The sequence below is a fragment of the Daucus carota genome, chromosome 3, assembly GCF_001625215.2.
Source record: "Daucus carota subsp. sativus chromosome 3, DH1 v3.0, whole genome shotgun sequence".
In the NCBI taxonomy this organism is placed as follows: domain Eukaryota; kingdom Viridiplantae; phylum Streptophyta; class Magnoliopsida; order Apiales; family Apiaceae; genus Daucus; species Daucus carota.
The window spans coordinates 38,367,753-38,383,737 of record NC_030383.2 but is presented as its reverse complement, the minus strand read 5'-3'; the positions used below and the strand labels follow the sequence as shown (position 1 = coordinate 38,383,737).

The 15,985-nt window shown below is 34.6% G+C and overlaps 2 protein-coding genes across 3 annotated transcripts; one reads left to right on the top strand and one right to left on the bottom strand.

Annotated features, from left to right (window-relative positions):
- Positions 1-413: 413 nt before the first annotated feature.
- On the top strand, positions 414-8,825 carry LOC108215052 (phosphoinositide phospholipase C 2). The gene is made up of 9 exons (XM_017387381.2): positions 414-851; positions 1,644-1,840; positions 2,170-2,305; positions 2,388-2,630; positions 2,717-2,955; positions 3,500-3,617; positions 7,637-7,789; positions 7,939-8,025; positions 8,235-8,825. The coding sequence occupies exons 1-9, from the start codon at positions 555-557 to the stop codon at positions 8,526-8,528; spliced, it is 1,764 nt and encodes a 587-aa protein (XP_017242870.1). The 5' UTR covers positions 414-554; the 3' UTR covers positions 8,529-8,825.
- Positions 8,826-10,024: 1,199 nt separating this feature from the next.
- LOC108210954 (peptidyl-prolyl cis-trans isomerase FKBP20-1) lies at positions 10,025-15,508 on the bottom strand. Of its 2 annotated transcripts, XM_064088745.1 has the most exons (7): positions 15,384-15,439; positions 14,960-14,999; positions 11,846-11,975; positions 11,129-11,262; positions 10,967-11,046; positions 10,489-10,581; positions 10,025-10,360 (listed from the first exon to the last, which is right to left on the bottom strand). In XM_064088745.1, the coding sequence occupies exons 3-7, from the start codon at positions 11,952-11,954 to the stop codon at positions 10,216-10,218; spliced, it is 561 nt and encodes a 186-aa protein (XP_063944815.1). In that variant the 5' UTR covers positions 11,955-11,975; positions 14,960-14,999; positions 15,384-15,439; the 3' UTR covers positions 10,025-10,215. The 2 variants fall into 2 exon arrangements, with proteins under 2 accessions (XP_063944815.1, XP_017237906.1); XM_017382417.2 differs by lacking the exon at positions 14,960-14,999 and having other exon boundaries at positions 15,384-15,508.
- Between the last annotated feature and the right edge of the window lie 477 nt (positions 15,509-15,985).

The window sequence follows — 15,985 nt, the reverse complement described above, 5'->3', positions numbered from 1 at the left end:
TTGGGCACATCTCTCCTTGCCCTATTCTATATTTTATTATAAATTCTAATCAACACATCTCTTTCTCTATCTACTTTTATATTATGCTTTAATGATGAAAGAGAGTTTTTAATAATAAAATATTAGACATATTGTGAGAATAAAGCACATTGTTGGAGTTCAAGTTAGTAAAATATATCCTAAGTTACGAGGACATGATATTTTATATTATATTTGAGGCTTGAATTAAGACACTCTTGGATTTGCTCTTGCAATTTTTTTCTTAATCTCCGTGAAAGTCAAATCAGTTCACTCTTTTTGGGACGGAGGGAGTATATAACAAAATTGAAAAGTATACACTAGAAACAAAGAAGTGGACACGTGGTGGACAGAATGAAAGGTCGAACACAATGGTGGGTTAGTTAGTTAGAGTAGATCAGTAAATGCAGTTGTTAAGATATACGTGTCCAAAAACGAATGATCCACCTTGTTTGCCTCGTAGCCCTGCACATTTTCTAAATCAAACAATTAACTAGATCTATCTGCAATTCTAAAACCCCAGTTTGAGAATCGAAATGGGGAGCTACAAGATGTTCGGAATCTTTAATCGGAAGTTCAAGACGGAGGAGACGGGCCCACCGGAGGACGTCGTGAATGCCTTCACCAAATATTCCGACGGCGGTAAAGAAATGTCGGCTGATCAGCTGCTCCGCTTCCTGGTTGAGTTTCAGGGTCAAGCTGATTGCACGCTTTCCCATGCACAAGACATCATGAAGCAGCTTCATCATTTGAGTGACCCTAATTTTCTCAGCATCAACGATTTCTGTTATTTCCTCGTCAATGAACAACTCAATCCTCCTATCAGTCACCAGGTTGTGTTTCTTACGTGCACCCTCATTGTTTGTCTTTATATTGTTATGTTCCGATACCAGTTTAAAACGGACAATATCGTACTGTTTGTGTTTCTTTTCAAATTTGTTTATGATGTATGTTGCCCTCTTTTTATTTGGAATGTTGAGGTATTTAATTAGTCTAGTTAGTAGAGGTAGATTAGAATTTCTTTTTTGTGTAACTAATAATTTAATATATGTGAATCTTCTGCTGTATAGGCAGCCCTTCCGAAATTTGAACTGCTAATACTATATAGTAACTGATTACACGGATAAACAATTTCATAGAAGTCAGGATGTGTTCCTATGATCTTCTTAGATTGACGAATGACAATGGTTTTTATAAAAATGGAACACACTTTCTTTCAGAGAAATAACGAAACTATAAAATTTACCCTGAAATGTTTTGTTGTAATTTTTACTGTAAAATTATCATGCTTATGACTATTTAATCAAATGAGACAGTCTGAGTCTGGAGTGGAATATGTTTATGAAAAAATAAAATAAACAGAGACCCGCAGCTTGCTTACTATTATTTGGATTTTGTATAAGAATACAACAATATGTTGAAATATCTTGTCTTTTTTTTATTTTTTTGTTGTTGAGGGCTTTCAGTGTACTAACTGTCCTAATCAGGAATAATCTCTAGAAGAACCCGGGTTTCATCTCTCTGCACATTGCTTATTTTCCTCGAGGAAAATGAGGAGAAATAGTAAATATTTTACTTTGTTTTTCATTACAATGTGCTTTTAATTATCTTCTCTTACCTCCCAGATTCACCAAGATATGGATTCTCCGCTGTCTCACTACTTCATATACACCGGACATAATTCATATCTAACGGGGAATCAACTAAGTAGCGACTGCAGTGATGCTCCAATTATAGAAGCACTTCAGAATGGTGTTAGAGTTATTGAATTGGATATATGGCCTAATTCAAGTGGCGATGATGTGAATGTTCTTCATGGAAGGTAAAATACTAATGCTAAATGGAAATCTGAATATATATATATTCCCTTCATATCTATCCTAGAAAGATTTTGGGTGAATGTCTGTTATGGACAGAGGACAATGGCGGACACAGTAATTAGTTTAAGGATACTCCAAAAAAGCTGTCATTTTTTCTTTTTTATGGTGGTGGGTTTTGAACCTAAATTTGCTCTAGCGAACTGAGCTTTCAACCTGATGCCATGAATACTATGGTATTTCATTTAAGTTCTGAGGAGCAAAATGCTTGTGCACACACGTCAGTATTTGCTTAAAAGATTAATGTATTTAACGGGATTGGTTTGCGGTGTAGGACTCTGACCACTCCTGTTAAACTTCTGAAATGTTTGAGCTCTATAAAGGAACATGCATTTGTTGCATCCGAGTACCCTGTTGTAATAACTCTAGAAGATCACCTTACTCCAGAACTTCAAGCTAAAGTAGCCGATGTGAGTATATGAACTGGAATGGGGTTGTTTACTGCGGTACTACAATATATTATACTTTTAACCATCTTTCTACCCAATTTAGATGGTCACTCAAACATTTGGAGAAGCGTTGTTTGTACCTGACTCAGAAGGCATAAAGCAGTTAAAATCACCGAACTCAATGAAAAAAAGGTTTATCATTTCAACTAAACCACCCAAGGAATACCTTCAAGCCAAAAAAGTTGACAAGGATGAAACAAATAGTCCGCAGAAAGTGAAGGATGGTGATGAGGGAGCTTGGGGCAAAGAACTTACAAGCCTCAAACTTGGGACTACTCGGGATAAAGTGAGGCATATTTTTCATACTATACTAATCCCTACATACGTAGTAAGCAGATTATTTACAGTTTGCTAACTGCTCTGTTCACCTAGGATACTTTGGATGATGATGACAGCCCAAATGAGCAAGATGATGATGACGATGACGATGATGATAAGTCAAATCTGAAAGGAGCACCTGAATATAGGCGTCTAATTGCGATCCATGCTGGAAAAGGAAAAGGAGGATTAGATGATTGGTTAAAGGTGGATCCAGATAAAGTTAGACGTCTTAGTTTGAGTGAGCCAGAACTGGAGAAGGCTGTAGCTACTCATGGAAAAGCTATTGTGAGGTATATATTAATATACCGCTTTAATTTACTTGGGTAATCTTTTTTCAAATGACAAAAATTCTTTTCTACTTCTTACGTTAGAAATATATATATGGACTACCCAGTTTATAAGGTTGGTACCTAGGGTACATACTTGAAGCATCAATTCCAAATTATATATCTAAGCTTTGGCGACATACCAAGAACATGTGATTAGCAAATTAACAGATGTGAACCTTAAGTTGAGTAATATATTAACATTTGTCACTCTCATGTGCATCATTATGAAAATGTTAGTGATTATGGTCGAGGCAAGCACACTAAAGTTGCTTTTTTTGAATGGCCTAACTACCTGCCTGGGGATAGCCAGGTTTCTATTACGACTTTCTCCTATCCTGTGCAGCATGTATATGTGTACCCTGCTTCTCTATTCAAGTGAAATATGCAGTACTTTTACATGATAAATGTTTCTTCTGACTTGTTGGGTATAAGTTTTACTTCTGCACGTGGAAGTCGTTAATACTAAACACATGTATATGTGATTTCAATTAATTGGTTGATATAGGTTCACCCAGCAGAATATATTGAGGGTGTACCCGAAGGGTATACGTTTCGACTCGTCGAATTACAATCCACTGATTGCCTGGACACATGGAGCTCAGATGGTTGCATTCAATATGCAGGTTCGCATCTTTGTTGTTGCATAATTTTCTTTAATTGGCAGTCTGGCAATTTTAATGACAAAATCTTACTTGTTTTAGTTATGGATATTGACAATTCTGCTGTACATTACTCCCTCCGTCCCACCCGATTCCTTACATTTGGGTGCGGGGAGTTTAAGGAAATTAGAGCATCTCCAATGGTAAAAACCCTTAGCTAAATTTATCTAGGTGACGTCTATTTGGCATCTACGTGTCACTTTTAAAGATCATGTAAAAAATTTAGAACTCCAACCCTCTCTCCCCTTAGCAAAAAATATAGCCAACCATGTTTGGTTGGCTATATTTGTCGATCCAAGAAAACTTGTAGGGAATATAAATAATCCCATTGGGGTGATCATTGGTCCCCTTAGCAAAAAATTTACGTAATCAATTTAGCCAACCACTATACATATTATCCTTGGAGATGCTCTTATAGGCCTTGTTTGGTATCATCTAGACCAGCGCAGTAACTCATACTTCCATGGAACTGAGATTAATTGCAGTGTTTGGTTGGACAATATTACAGATATACACAAAAATCTAGACTTCCAAGGTATAGTTCCAGGGAAACACGATAACTCACTTAGCTAGGTAATTCTAATACCTATGTGGTAGGAGGGAAAGGGTGCAGAGGGATTCTAGGTAAACCCAAAACCAAAAAATAAGGAATGAAAACGAGATTTTTTATGAAACAAACAACAACAAAGGGAATCACATGGATTGTTTCCCTTTCCCTTTGTTTAATACCCCCAACCAAACCGATCGTATGGTAGGCCACAAATTGAGAGAATTTGCACTTACTTTAAATTTCCGAGGACACGCAAAAAGCGATAATAGATCTCGTCGTTAAGAAAAGAAAGTAAAAAAAAAAAGAAAGATATATGCTTATAATTCATTAGTAGGAGGCAATTTTTCTATTTATGCTAAAGAAGTTAACGAAGATAAAAACAGAAGTATACTCTTTAAGTCAACATATATCTATGTCTGCTCACAAAGCAAGAGGTGCCCCTAAATGTTATAAACTAGTAATTTTTTATTTAAAAGTTACTTATATTATCATTATCTATATTTAAATTTAAATTATATTTTACTTATTATATATATATACTTTATTTTCTATTATGTATCATATACTATTTTTATTAACTTGTATTAGTCATTTGTTTATGTTCTAATATATTGATTTAATATTATCTAATGCTTAGATTTACTTTTTCCCCGATTATTGGTTATTTAAAACTAAAAAATAGTGATAATATATTATCTTAACTTAATATTATTAATTTTTAAAAGTGTCATTATTTTATAATTAGAATTTTACATTCATCTCTTTTGATTTGTGAAATTATTGAATTTATTTTATCATATAAATAATTATATTTTATCATGTATTATTAATTATAAATGACATGTATGTAAATGAAATGCAAACCAACCACAGTTGTTTGTTTATCTTGATGCTACATGTAGTGTAACCCAGTTTCAAGGATAATGACAGTGTAACCATAAAATCCGTCAACCAAACAGGGCGATAGTAAATTAGTGTGCGATAGTGTGTGAGAAGGAAGATAAGTGGGTAAAGTGGTCGGACCATTTATATTTAATTGATAGATGCAGAGAAGTGGATAAATTAGTGGGCGGAAGTATATTTATGTTATAAAAATTACTATTTCTTGAAAGTTTTCCAATGTATGTAAAGAAATGAGTCGAACATCCAAAAAAGAAAAGTTAAAAAAAATAGTTGAGAAATTGTGAGAATATAAACTATCAAAATTAAACCTTACATATACTGAAGTTTGTATCACAAACTTTTTAATATTTTTAAGGAGATATAATATAAGGGATGAGTTCTAATATACATATAATTAAGAATCTTATATGAAGATTCTCTAGGAATTCTTAATATGCATACCATTACAATATTACATACATAAGTGTAACTTGTCTAATATTGACAAAAAAAGTGTAACTTGTCTAATATTTGTTTTTGCTAAAATTAAATTTTATTAGAAGGAGAAAAAAACATGAACAACGCAAAAAAGGAAAAACTAGAGGTGGTATCTAACAAGCTATCACAGCTAAGTCATCAGTATAAACTACTATCTTTGACTACAGTTTTTTTTTTTTGAAATGTTCTGCTGAAGAAGAGCTTTTCCCTCATCATATGCTTAACCCAAGTCCTCACTAGGGCTGTTGGTTTGATTTAAGATTGATCATGGATTCATTCATTGAGCTCTTGCAAAAGTAGATGTATTGCTACTGCGATTTACAAATAAGACATCACTATTTTATTTTTGAGTGCCTACCTATTAAAAATTGTGAGGATAAATAGCTAGTCCAATTCTGGGAAAGAAAACAAGGATCATCCATAACATCATGTTTCTAATATTATTTCTAATATAGGTTAAACAAATTTTTTATTTTTGAGCGCCTACCCATAAAAAATTGACTGGCTAAATAGGTAGTCCAGTTCTGAGTAAAAGAGAAATGAGGATCATCCATAACATCACGTTTCTAATACTGTTTCTAATATAGGGAAAAAAAAGATTAGGCTACTTCTTTTTTGTTGTATTAGAATTGTATTGTTATAAAAAAAAAAACTAATATCTATACTTGTTAAGATTAATAATTCAAAGTTATTTGAATTGTTTTTAAATTATTTAAATTCTTAGCTCTTGCATAAGTAGAATTAGTTTTAGATTAGAATGAATAAATTAGTAGTGATAAATATTTTGAAGTCTTATCTTTTAGAGGATGTTTATCCTTATGTGTTAGTATATAAAAAACAAGTTAATGTATTTAGAATATATAGGATATCATGAAAATCATTCTTCTTGGCATAACATTTTCTTCTTTTCTCTCAATAAAAAACCAACAAATGGTATCTGAGCTAAGTTCGATTGAAAAAACTGGGCGTTCATAATAAGCTGCTTACGAGTGAACAAACAAAAAGCAAAATGGTGGTATTGCCACCGAATATTCTGCTGGTGAAGATTCTGACGGTGACGATAAAGCTTTCAAGGGGGAGAACACTGAGAGGTTCAAAGAGAAAAGAAAAATACATAGCCACCTTTGGCCTTAATGTAGCTTTGCCTTGCTCCAACTGGCCTTCAGACACGATCACCTCTGACCCATGGATGAGGAAAAGCCGCCGGATTACTATAAAAGGATTGTAGATCATGTTCATGTTCGGATAACCTCTGAGTAGCTTTCGTTCCTCGAAAACCCACAGGAAGGGCTTCTCCTGGATTAGCACGGATAACCACCAGGAGGTCTTTTGGAAAGGTTAATAATAATCAAAACTTCCTGAAGACGAATCCAACAAAATTCAGAGTTGGGCCTTTAAATATCCTTCAGAGAAAGTCCAAGTAAAATATTCCTCTAACAGAACCTCATATCAATTATGGGCAGAACAACAGCGAAGTTTTTCTGAGTTATGTGATGAGATTGCAGATCACAACTAATTCGTTATCAATAGCCAAATAAAACCAGAACTGAACTTCAAATTAAAACTAAAATGTGGTGTCATATGGCTGTTTTCGCTATTTTTTTGGTTAATATTATTAGGTTTCTCAATCCTTGATAACAAATCAATTAACAGAACATTGGCACTGAAAGCAGTTTCTCTTTTATGAAATAATTACTGTGTATACCATTTTTTTTATGACAATCCTATAATGTATTAATTAAAGATCAATATATAAGAAACAGTGAGAAAACCAGGAAAATCACCTTTATTTAAAACTGTTTCTCGATAAGAATTGCCTTCATACTTTAATAGTCATGTTAAGTTCATGTGTTAAGGACAAAAACCAATCATCTGGACATTCTTTCCTTCAGGTGTTCTTTCCATTTCGTTCACAACAGGATTGTTATACTATCAAATTATATGTAAATGCAGATGCAGTAGGGTTACCAGTCAGAATTCAGATAAAATAAAACCTACAAAAAAGTGTTTAGGGACCTGGCCAACAAATCATATAACTACCTCACTTTGACAGGGTTATGGAAGGTCACTTTGGCTTATGCACGGAATGTTTAGGGCAAATGGTGGTTGTGGTTATATTAAAAAACCAGACTTCTTATTGAAGGCTGGTCCAGACAACGAGATCTTTGATCCTGAAACTGCACTCCCACCCAAGACAAAGTTAAAGGTGAGTAGAGCTCTATCTTGACCGCAACCGTTTCTTCTTGCTTGTGAAAGTTGTTAAATTGCATCCTAGAAGTATCATATCCCAGATTGAAGTTATTAATCTTATTAAAATATATAAAGCTGACTACTTGAACTCTTTCTATTGTACAGGTAACTCTGTATACTGGTGAAGGTTGGTATAATGACTTCAAAGATACGCATTATGATTCATATTCTCCCCCCGACTTCTATGCAAGGGTGAGACCATACTTTACTTCTTTTAAATGTGGATATTTAGACAATAGTGTATTATAATTAAGTGTGCATATTCTCTAAATACCTTTAATATTTTGGTTTCTGTGAGGTTCTCATGACCAATTGATATTGTGATGAGGTTATTTTCTATTAAATAGGAATTGTAAATATATGCTTTTTGTTGCTTTTGTTTAATGCAAGTCGAAATGCAGATTGGTATTGCTGGTGTTGAAGCTGATACTGTGATGAAAAAAACAAAAACACAGGAAGACACCTGGATACCAAATTGGAATGAAGAGTTTGAATTTCCATTAACAATCCCAGAACTGGCTCTCCTTCGCGTTGAAGTTCATGAGTATGACATGTCTGAAAAGGATGACTTTGGAGGTCAAACTTGCCTACCTGTTTCAGAACTGAGAAGTGGTATTCGAGCAGTTCCACTTCATAGTAAAACAGGAGACAAGTACAATTCTGTGAAAGTTCTCATGCGCTTTGAATTTGTTTGAAATAATTGTGTGAGCCCGAGTCCGTACTTTCCTTGTTTCCTCGTCGTATATTTCATCCATCGACCATATCTGGATATAGTGCTACACGTCCAGTTTCAAACTCAGAATTGATCTTGTTTGTAGTTCAGAAAGGCATGCATGTGTGTGTATGTAGAAAATGTTCCACAGATCTATGTCGTAAGCTCTTGGCTTATGTATATTCCCATTGTATAAAAGAGGAAAGTCCCCGGCTCTTTATGTAATGGAGTTGAAAAATGCTTCTACATCTATTACATATATGGTACCTAGTTCTAACTAGTTTCAGTCTTTTTTAATACTAAAACTTCTGATTTGGTTTTGAGCTTTAAAAAACTTTGTAGTGCAGCCTAAAGTTTAATTTGCAGTATCAATCACTTGAAATCTCAGAGGGCATCGCTCTTATCATATATATAAGTTATGACAGGGGTTTTTTTTAACTAGTAGAGGCAAAACTATGAAGGGGAGAAAATTTTTCTCATGAGAAATGAAACATAACCACTACATATAACTTACCAATTTATCCCGCAAAATCCAGACATTTCAGGAGTTATGGGGACAAGCATCCCCATTGCCCACATGACTTCGTCCCTGGTTATGACCTGCAAAAGCATATATCGCAAGACATGAGAATTTTCTGCTATCGAAATAAAATCAAAATTGTCGGAAGATGCTACGATATTTGATTAATCTGTGGCAGGACTGCTCAAAAAAATTAGCCACAAGCTTCTTGGATTGAAATTATTGTGTCCGGAAGCGTAATTACATTTTGAGTGTCAATATGATATTTGGAGTCATTCTTTCAATATGCAATTCTTGTAGATAAATATCATTTGATGCCTCTAACTATATCTGCTGAAACAAATATTGATTATGTAAAATTTGATTGAATGTTGATTATATAGAATTTGATGAATCAATGATCATGTTTCAATGTAATATGTTTACATTTACTTATCTTTAGAACTAATTCTATAAAATTTAAATTTAGATATGTTGTTAATGAATATTAAACTTAAACATTTATATGATAAAATTTAACATTTATATGTAACAATTCGTATCAACTTAAGTTTAGAATTTTAACTAGGAACTGAGAGATAGCTAAACAAAAAATTATCTTATGTTTGATTTTAAATTTTAGCACAGATGTAATATAAATTGACTATATATTTCGTGCCCAGGCAAACCAAACTACCGAAGAATAAAGTTTTAATACTGAGGTTAAACAATAAAAGTCCAGATAATACCAGCCCCCATCTCCTGGCAGGCTGGTACTGCAAGAGCACTGATCCTACAGTTTTCACAAACACCAACATAGAGGCATGACTTGAAGAAAAAACTGACACGATGGTGCTCCTCTACGATGCTTACACAAACACCAACTTAGAAACTTGGCTAGAAGTGAAAATCTTGATGATTTCTCTAACTCGACCGCATCATGTAAACTATATATAGTTTACTCAAATGGATCAGCATCATTTTGAGTACAAGTCATTGTATTTAAGCACATTATCAAACATATGGTAACTTTATTTAAGAAACTATAATACTGTATACCTTTCATACCCACTTGTGATTAAGTCTGAAGTCCTCTAGAATCCTTAAAAGTTAAATTTTTTGATTAAATAAGAAAGGTTTACAATTTCTTGAGGTAATTATTGTGATGTTCTCATTTTGCTTTGCCTTTTCCCTTCCCTTTCTTTGCCTGAAGCTTTGCCTGAATACGAGCAGAAGCGGCTGCCTTAGCTTCTTCCCTCTTCTTTTTCTCATCCTCTTTATTTGCTGCTGCAAGCTCCCTCTGCTTCTTTAGCTCACTGAAATGGGAAGTTAATAAAATTTCTTTCCGGAGTAGCAAAAACTTGTAGACCAGGAATTAAGATTCAGTTAATCAGCAACTGCAAAGACTTAGTTGAAAAGAAAGAAAGAGTGTTGAGAGAATTACTCAAGCCTAGCCCTCTCATCAGAAGCACTACTCAGACTTGAGCCCTTGCGTGGTCTGCAGGCAACCAACTCTACCTCAAAGATAAGGGTTGCACTGTTGAGGAGACAAGAAGTCTGATCAATTACATATAACATACACACTACATGCAACATACAAACTACTGAGTCATACTATGCACATATCTGCAGTCTTCTATGCCTCCAAGCAATAAATTATTTTTGCAATATCCATATTTATAGTCTCTCAAGCATATTATAACCTTTTGCTCAACATTATTTTATGGTTATGCTCATATCAATAGTCACATAGCTAACTGTAGCTCAGTGTTTCATTTACAGTTAAGTGCCAATATACAAGGTTTATAGCATTTAATAGTTGGTTAAAAGTATATGCATTCCTTTTTCTTCAAAATATTTTGAAGTCGTCAGACCTCCACACTTCTTAAGAAAATGACCGATACTGGTCATGCTAGCATTACTTTGGGGGGATATCTGGTGGAGAACCTGCACTTCCATAAGCATAGTCTGGTTGGCAAGTAATTTTTGCAATCTCCCCAACCTGGAAAAACCAAAAATGGACTGTTTGGGATGTCCACATATTAATCAATTATCGCTATACAGGTAAAAAAAAGTATATTAACCTTCATAGTTTTTAGTGCAACATCCCATGCCTTGATGACGGTGCCCTGTCCAACTTCAAAAGTAAAAATTGTGTTATCTTCGTGTGTACTGTCAAAGACTTCACCAGTTTCAGCAAGTGTGCCTTCATAATGAACTGCTTCAAACAAAACAACAAATATGAGGAACATACAATTAACCATAAGAGCAGACAATTTATCATTATGAATTGGGTAATAGATTGACCGGGACCACCTGTTTTTAGATTGACCGGGAACACCTGTTTTTAGTGTTTCTAAACAAGGCCAGTGCTTATAAGCTCTGTTAACCGGACACCTCCAATGTTGTCAATTGTCACATGAGACCTATACCTAATCTGAGTCCGATCAGTATAACAGAATGGGGAGATGAGAATCGAACTCTAGATCACTTTTAGCACTAAGAGCACCTTTGCAAGCTAATTAATTCTCAACAAATTGCTCTTTGAATCTATAGATATAAAATGTTTAAACATTTCTAAAATATGAATTTAGCCGACAACTATGTAAGAAACAACAATGGAACAATTACAGTTCAGCTTATATAATCATTTATGCATAAGCTCTAGATTGCGCCTTTATTAAAAATCGGGGTTTATTGCTAGCACATGTAACCATCATAATCATATTGCCACCAAGACTTTTATAGGTTTCCAAATTTGTTTCATACATGTCATGTACTGGATACCAATTTAAGCATACCGTCAACGAGAGGGAGACTCTCGGAGGGAGTGATTGCATCGGCTTTTGCTCGTCTTACAATTGTTTTGACAACACCCCCATCTCCGGTCAAGTCTATTGTGTTGCTCATGTTGTTTGAATTTGTATCAACCTGTTTTTGTATCAGCAGACAAAAGACATAACACTTAAACACCAAAAGGACTATTAACACAATAACAAGTCTATACTTTGATCAGTAAATGATACAAGTATTTGTTGCTACATAAATCATAAAGAAAGCTTTACTCAAAAATCAACATTCAAGTTCCATGTATTCTTCATATCGTCAGGCATGTTGGATAGAAGTTATTAAATAGAAATGCGTAGTTTCTGTTTCTTTACCACTTTACCGTAATATATCGTGTTTCTTAAAAATTAAGTATAGTAAAGTAAATTACTAAACCACAATTTCCTGCAGATGAAAATTACCAGTTTTGCTTTGAAGTCTTTGAAAAATAGGTTCTTATTCCTAGTATAGGAATATATGTTCTATTTATCAATTTTAATTCAGACAACTTTCTAATAAAAATAGAAGTTAATTTATATTATATATCACCTTCTCAAACATTCAAGTAATATCTTTTTATTTCTTGTATGTGAAAAAACTTTGTATGACCCTCAATGTGAAAGGAAAAAAGGGTTACTGGGCATCACAAAAACACAATAGATAAGTGATGAGGTGTCATGGCACCTCATTATGTATCCATTTGTTAAGTTGATGTAAAGGGTTACAGGAGCATCACAAAAACACTAGTTAACCAGTGATTGAAATGAACCACAACCGGAATAACTTGAAGTTTTATAAAACCACCACTATGTAACATTCAGAATTATATATAAGTTTACTAAATGATGCAGATTCTAATATGTTCCAGAAATTTTATTCAAGAAGGAAAAAGGGATATTCAAAATATTTATATCTTCCTTTAATCTGTTATAGGGTTGGAAAATATTATGCATATCCCAAAAATTATGTCAATCAGCTAGTTTCCTCGTTCAGGTTTCTTTAAGCTAAGAGCATCTCCAACAGTATTGGCTAAAATGACATATAATCCTGTTTATGTTAAAGTTGTTGAACCTATAAGGCGTTGTGCTCCAATGGGACTGCTTATAATGGTTGGCTATATTTTTTGAGTAGAATGTTGTTATTATTTCAAGTTATAGTACATGTAATATATTATATTAATATGCTAAGAGATAATGTGGAAACTTCTTACAGATCTCAAGAGGTGCGGCCAATTATTTCCCCCTGTTCGAGTGAAACTTTTTTACATATTTTTTATAATTTTTATTTATGACATCTTTTATCCATTTTGGCTAAGGGTTTTAGTGTGGTGGAGATGCTCTAAGGGATTTTCTTGGATTTTCTTGGTGGAGATTAAAATTGATTAAAACTATGAGAGTTAACTTTTCCGGGTGCAAGGGCCTAGCTATCTGTTTTCGTTCTTTCTTTGTAGTCTTTAGTTTTATTCTGCCTTTTCAAACCTTTCTGTAACTGTTGGGGTAAGATCCTGCATCAGAACCTGAAAGCTTTATGACTACTCGCACTATTGGCATGGGAAAGTTTTTGAGGTAAACTCAATAATTGTGAATGAGAAGATTTGATTGACCCAATAACTCCATACATAGAAGTAACTGTGAACATGACACAGCCGAAGAAATTACAAAAACGGCAAAAATTGATGTTCTATAGTTTGACGGAAGATTTGATGCAACATATTTTAATGATTGGGTTTGGCGATCAGCGATATTTTGATCGGTATGACCTGTCTGATGCACGAAGAGTTTGACTTGCAAAGATGAAGTTAATCAATCTTGCAAAGCTTTGGTGGAATGGCATTGAAGTAGATTTTACAAGCATGAAGCTGGCTCTTATAATATCTTGGCAAGAGGTTAGGGCAAAGCTTCATGAAAAATGTTTGCCACCCAACTAGAAGACAGACTCTGCGAGCAACTTGCTAATTCAGCAAGGAGAAAACGACAATCTGATGTGCCTACGTACTCCTTTATATAGGGATCAAGCCATACGTAGTTTTATTGAACCAAGACTCCTAGTTTGATCAGGACTAGGACTCTTGGGGATAAGACCAATCTAAGCCGGTGACTTATCCCTTAGACAACCAACGCCTTCAGAGTCCTACTCCAGTTAAAATTAGCATTGAGGCCAACTACCTGACTCCTAGTCCAAGTACATCATGGATACGGCATTATCCCCACTACGAGGGATAACACTAACTGCTACTCTTCATAGCATGGAGGAGTCATCCGGTAGGGCTGTGACCATTCCTTGAGGCGTAGGGACGTGCCCTCACCTCCTGGAGAAGGTTCCCACCAAGAGGTAAGGCAAATGAAGAGCCAAATTACACGATCGTCTCAATCCCCCGATGAGGGAAACCTACCAGAATACAGGATCCAGACATATGATCGGCCTTCATGTCACCCCGGAGGGCCTTCAAGAACCATGATCACCTCAAGCCCCCACACGAGGGTTAACTCGGCAGATAGCAGGATTGAGGATTATAGATCATGCCCGGATGAGCCCAGGAACTTTCCAAATGAGCCTGGTAACTAGCAGATGAGCCTGATAATTAGTCTTCATATCCCTCACAAGGGTCGTCATTTAGACTCACTCAATCACTCACCTCTCAAACAGAATTAACTCCACTTGCCTTGCCAAAACACTAGTTACTCAGGACCGACCCTCCCCATGGCGCATCCCCTCATCACAGGGTAGGCCCACTATGGGCGCGCCCTTTTAGACAACCTCTTCATGTCGACAGCATTAATCCGACCATCTCTTCGATAAACACGGGCCGCGCCCTCCGGAATACACCCATGGAGGACGCGCCCTGTCCTAAGTTTCCGTGACCAAACTCGGCCATAACAAATCTTTAACAGATTAAAGAAGTATATTTATTGTTTTGAAATTCCCTTTTTCCTTCTTGAATCGAGTTTCTGAAACCTATCAGAAATTGCTCTATTCCCATCACCATTCTATGCATCGACTTAGATTGATCTTTCTTGTTTTATATTTCTGCAGCAGGGATTTAACGGGGAAGATATCGAACTATTATAATAACAGAAAAGAGGTAATACCAGAAATTACATGGAAGGGGACATTCATATAGTCCCGAAGCTGCAGAAAAGAGCAACACTAGACTTATACCAAACAGAAATAACTTCTCGAATCACATAAGGTGTTCTACCCAACTTTTATGGCGCTCTTTATAGAAAAAAATTTAAACATTTACAGGTTGCAATTACATAATAGAACTAGAAGAAGCACATGAGAATGCAACAATAGAGTCAATTAACATAATATTGTACGGTCGTCATATTGAAAGCTGTAATAACTTCTCACGGGAACTTAATCAAACAGTTTGTAAGCATTAATCAAACTAACACAAAACCCAGAAACATCAAAACGAAAGAGGAAATATTTGAATGTTCAAAACCACAAAACTAACTAAACAAAGATTTAGATCTTGTAATTGTAGTGTTAGGAATCATGTAGTATTACCTTGCTTAGAACTCAACAAACTGCAGTAGCGTCAAAGAGACGGGGAATGAAAAGCGCTATATCCTGTAATTTTTCATTTAAGATAAAATATTTATAAGTTCATTTCTCTGTATAATGCTGAGAAATTACGTGCTTATGGTTTTTTTTTCTTTTTCAAATATATAAGAAGTGAGTTTTTGCAATTTTTCTGACCTGTTTGCGTAAAATTTCAAAAGTATTACTAAAAGGTTTAGAATTGTAATTTTTGTTTCATGACTTCTAATACTTTCCCGAACAATTTATTCAAATAAAAAGCACTTTTTCTAATTAATGTTACCCAAACGGCCATATATGTTTTTATAATTAAAACATTATAAAATATATTCGTATGTATAAAATCTTATTTATAGAGTTTATTAAAAAAATTTAAAATTCATGTATATTAAGTTAGTTGAATATGTTTCACGATTTGCGGGATATATTTTTATTCAACATTAAATCAATACATATCAGATTATTAGTGCATATCCTGTAAGGGTTGACTATAATCATCGACTAGATTGGACCTAGAAGACAATACGTAAAATTTGCTGAACATGTAGGACTTCGTGGTTCGATGGTAT

Excerpts from the sequence above, each read along its gene's own strand:
- LOC108215052 (XM_017387381.2), top strand. The coding sequence starts at position 555 with ATGGGGAGCTACAAGATGTTCGGAATCTTTAATCGGAAGTTCAAGACG. Across the intron at positions 2,306-2,387 it reads TTCAAGCTAAAGTAGCCGAT|ATGGTCACTCAAACATTTGG; the intron begins GTGAGTATATGA and ends TACCCAATTTAG. Across the intron at positions 2,631-2,716 it reads TTGGGACTACTCGGGATAAA|GATACTTTGGATGATGATGA; the intron begins GTGAGGCATATT and ends CTGTTCACCTAG.
- LOC108210954 (XM_017382417.2), bottom strand. The coding sequence starts at position 11,954 with ATGAGCAACACAATAGACTTGACCGGAGATGGGGGTGTTGTCAAAACA. Across the intron at positions 11,263-11,845 it reads GAGTCTCCCTCTCGTTGACG|TTCATTATGAAGGCACACTT; the intron begins GTATGCTTAAAT and ends TGTTTGAAGCAG. Across the intron at positions 11,047-11,128 it reads TTGCACTAAAAACTATGAAG|GTTGGGGAGATTGCAAAAAT; the intron begins GTTAATATACTT and ends TGGTTTTTCCAG.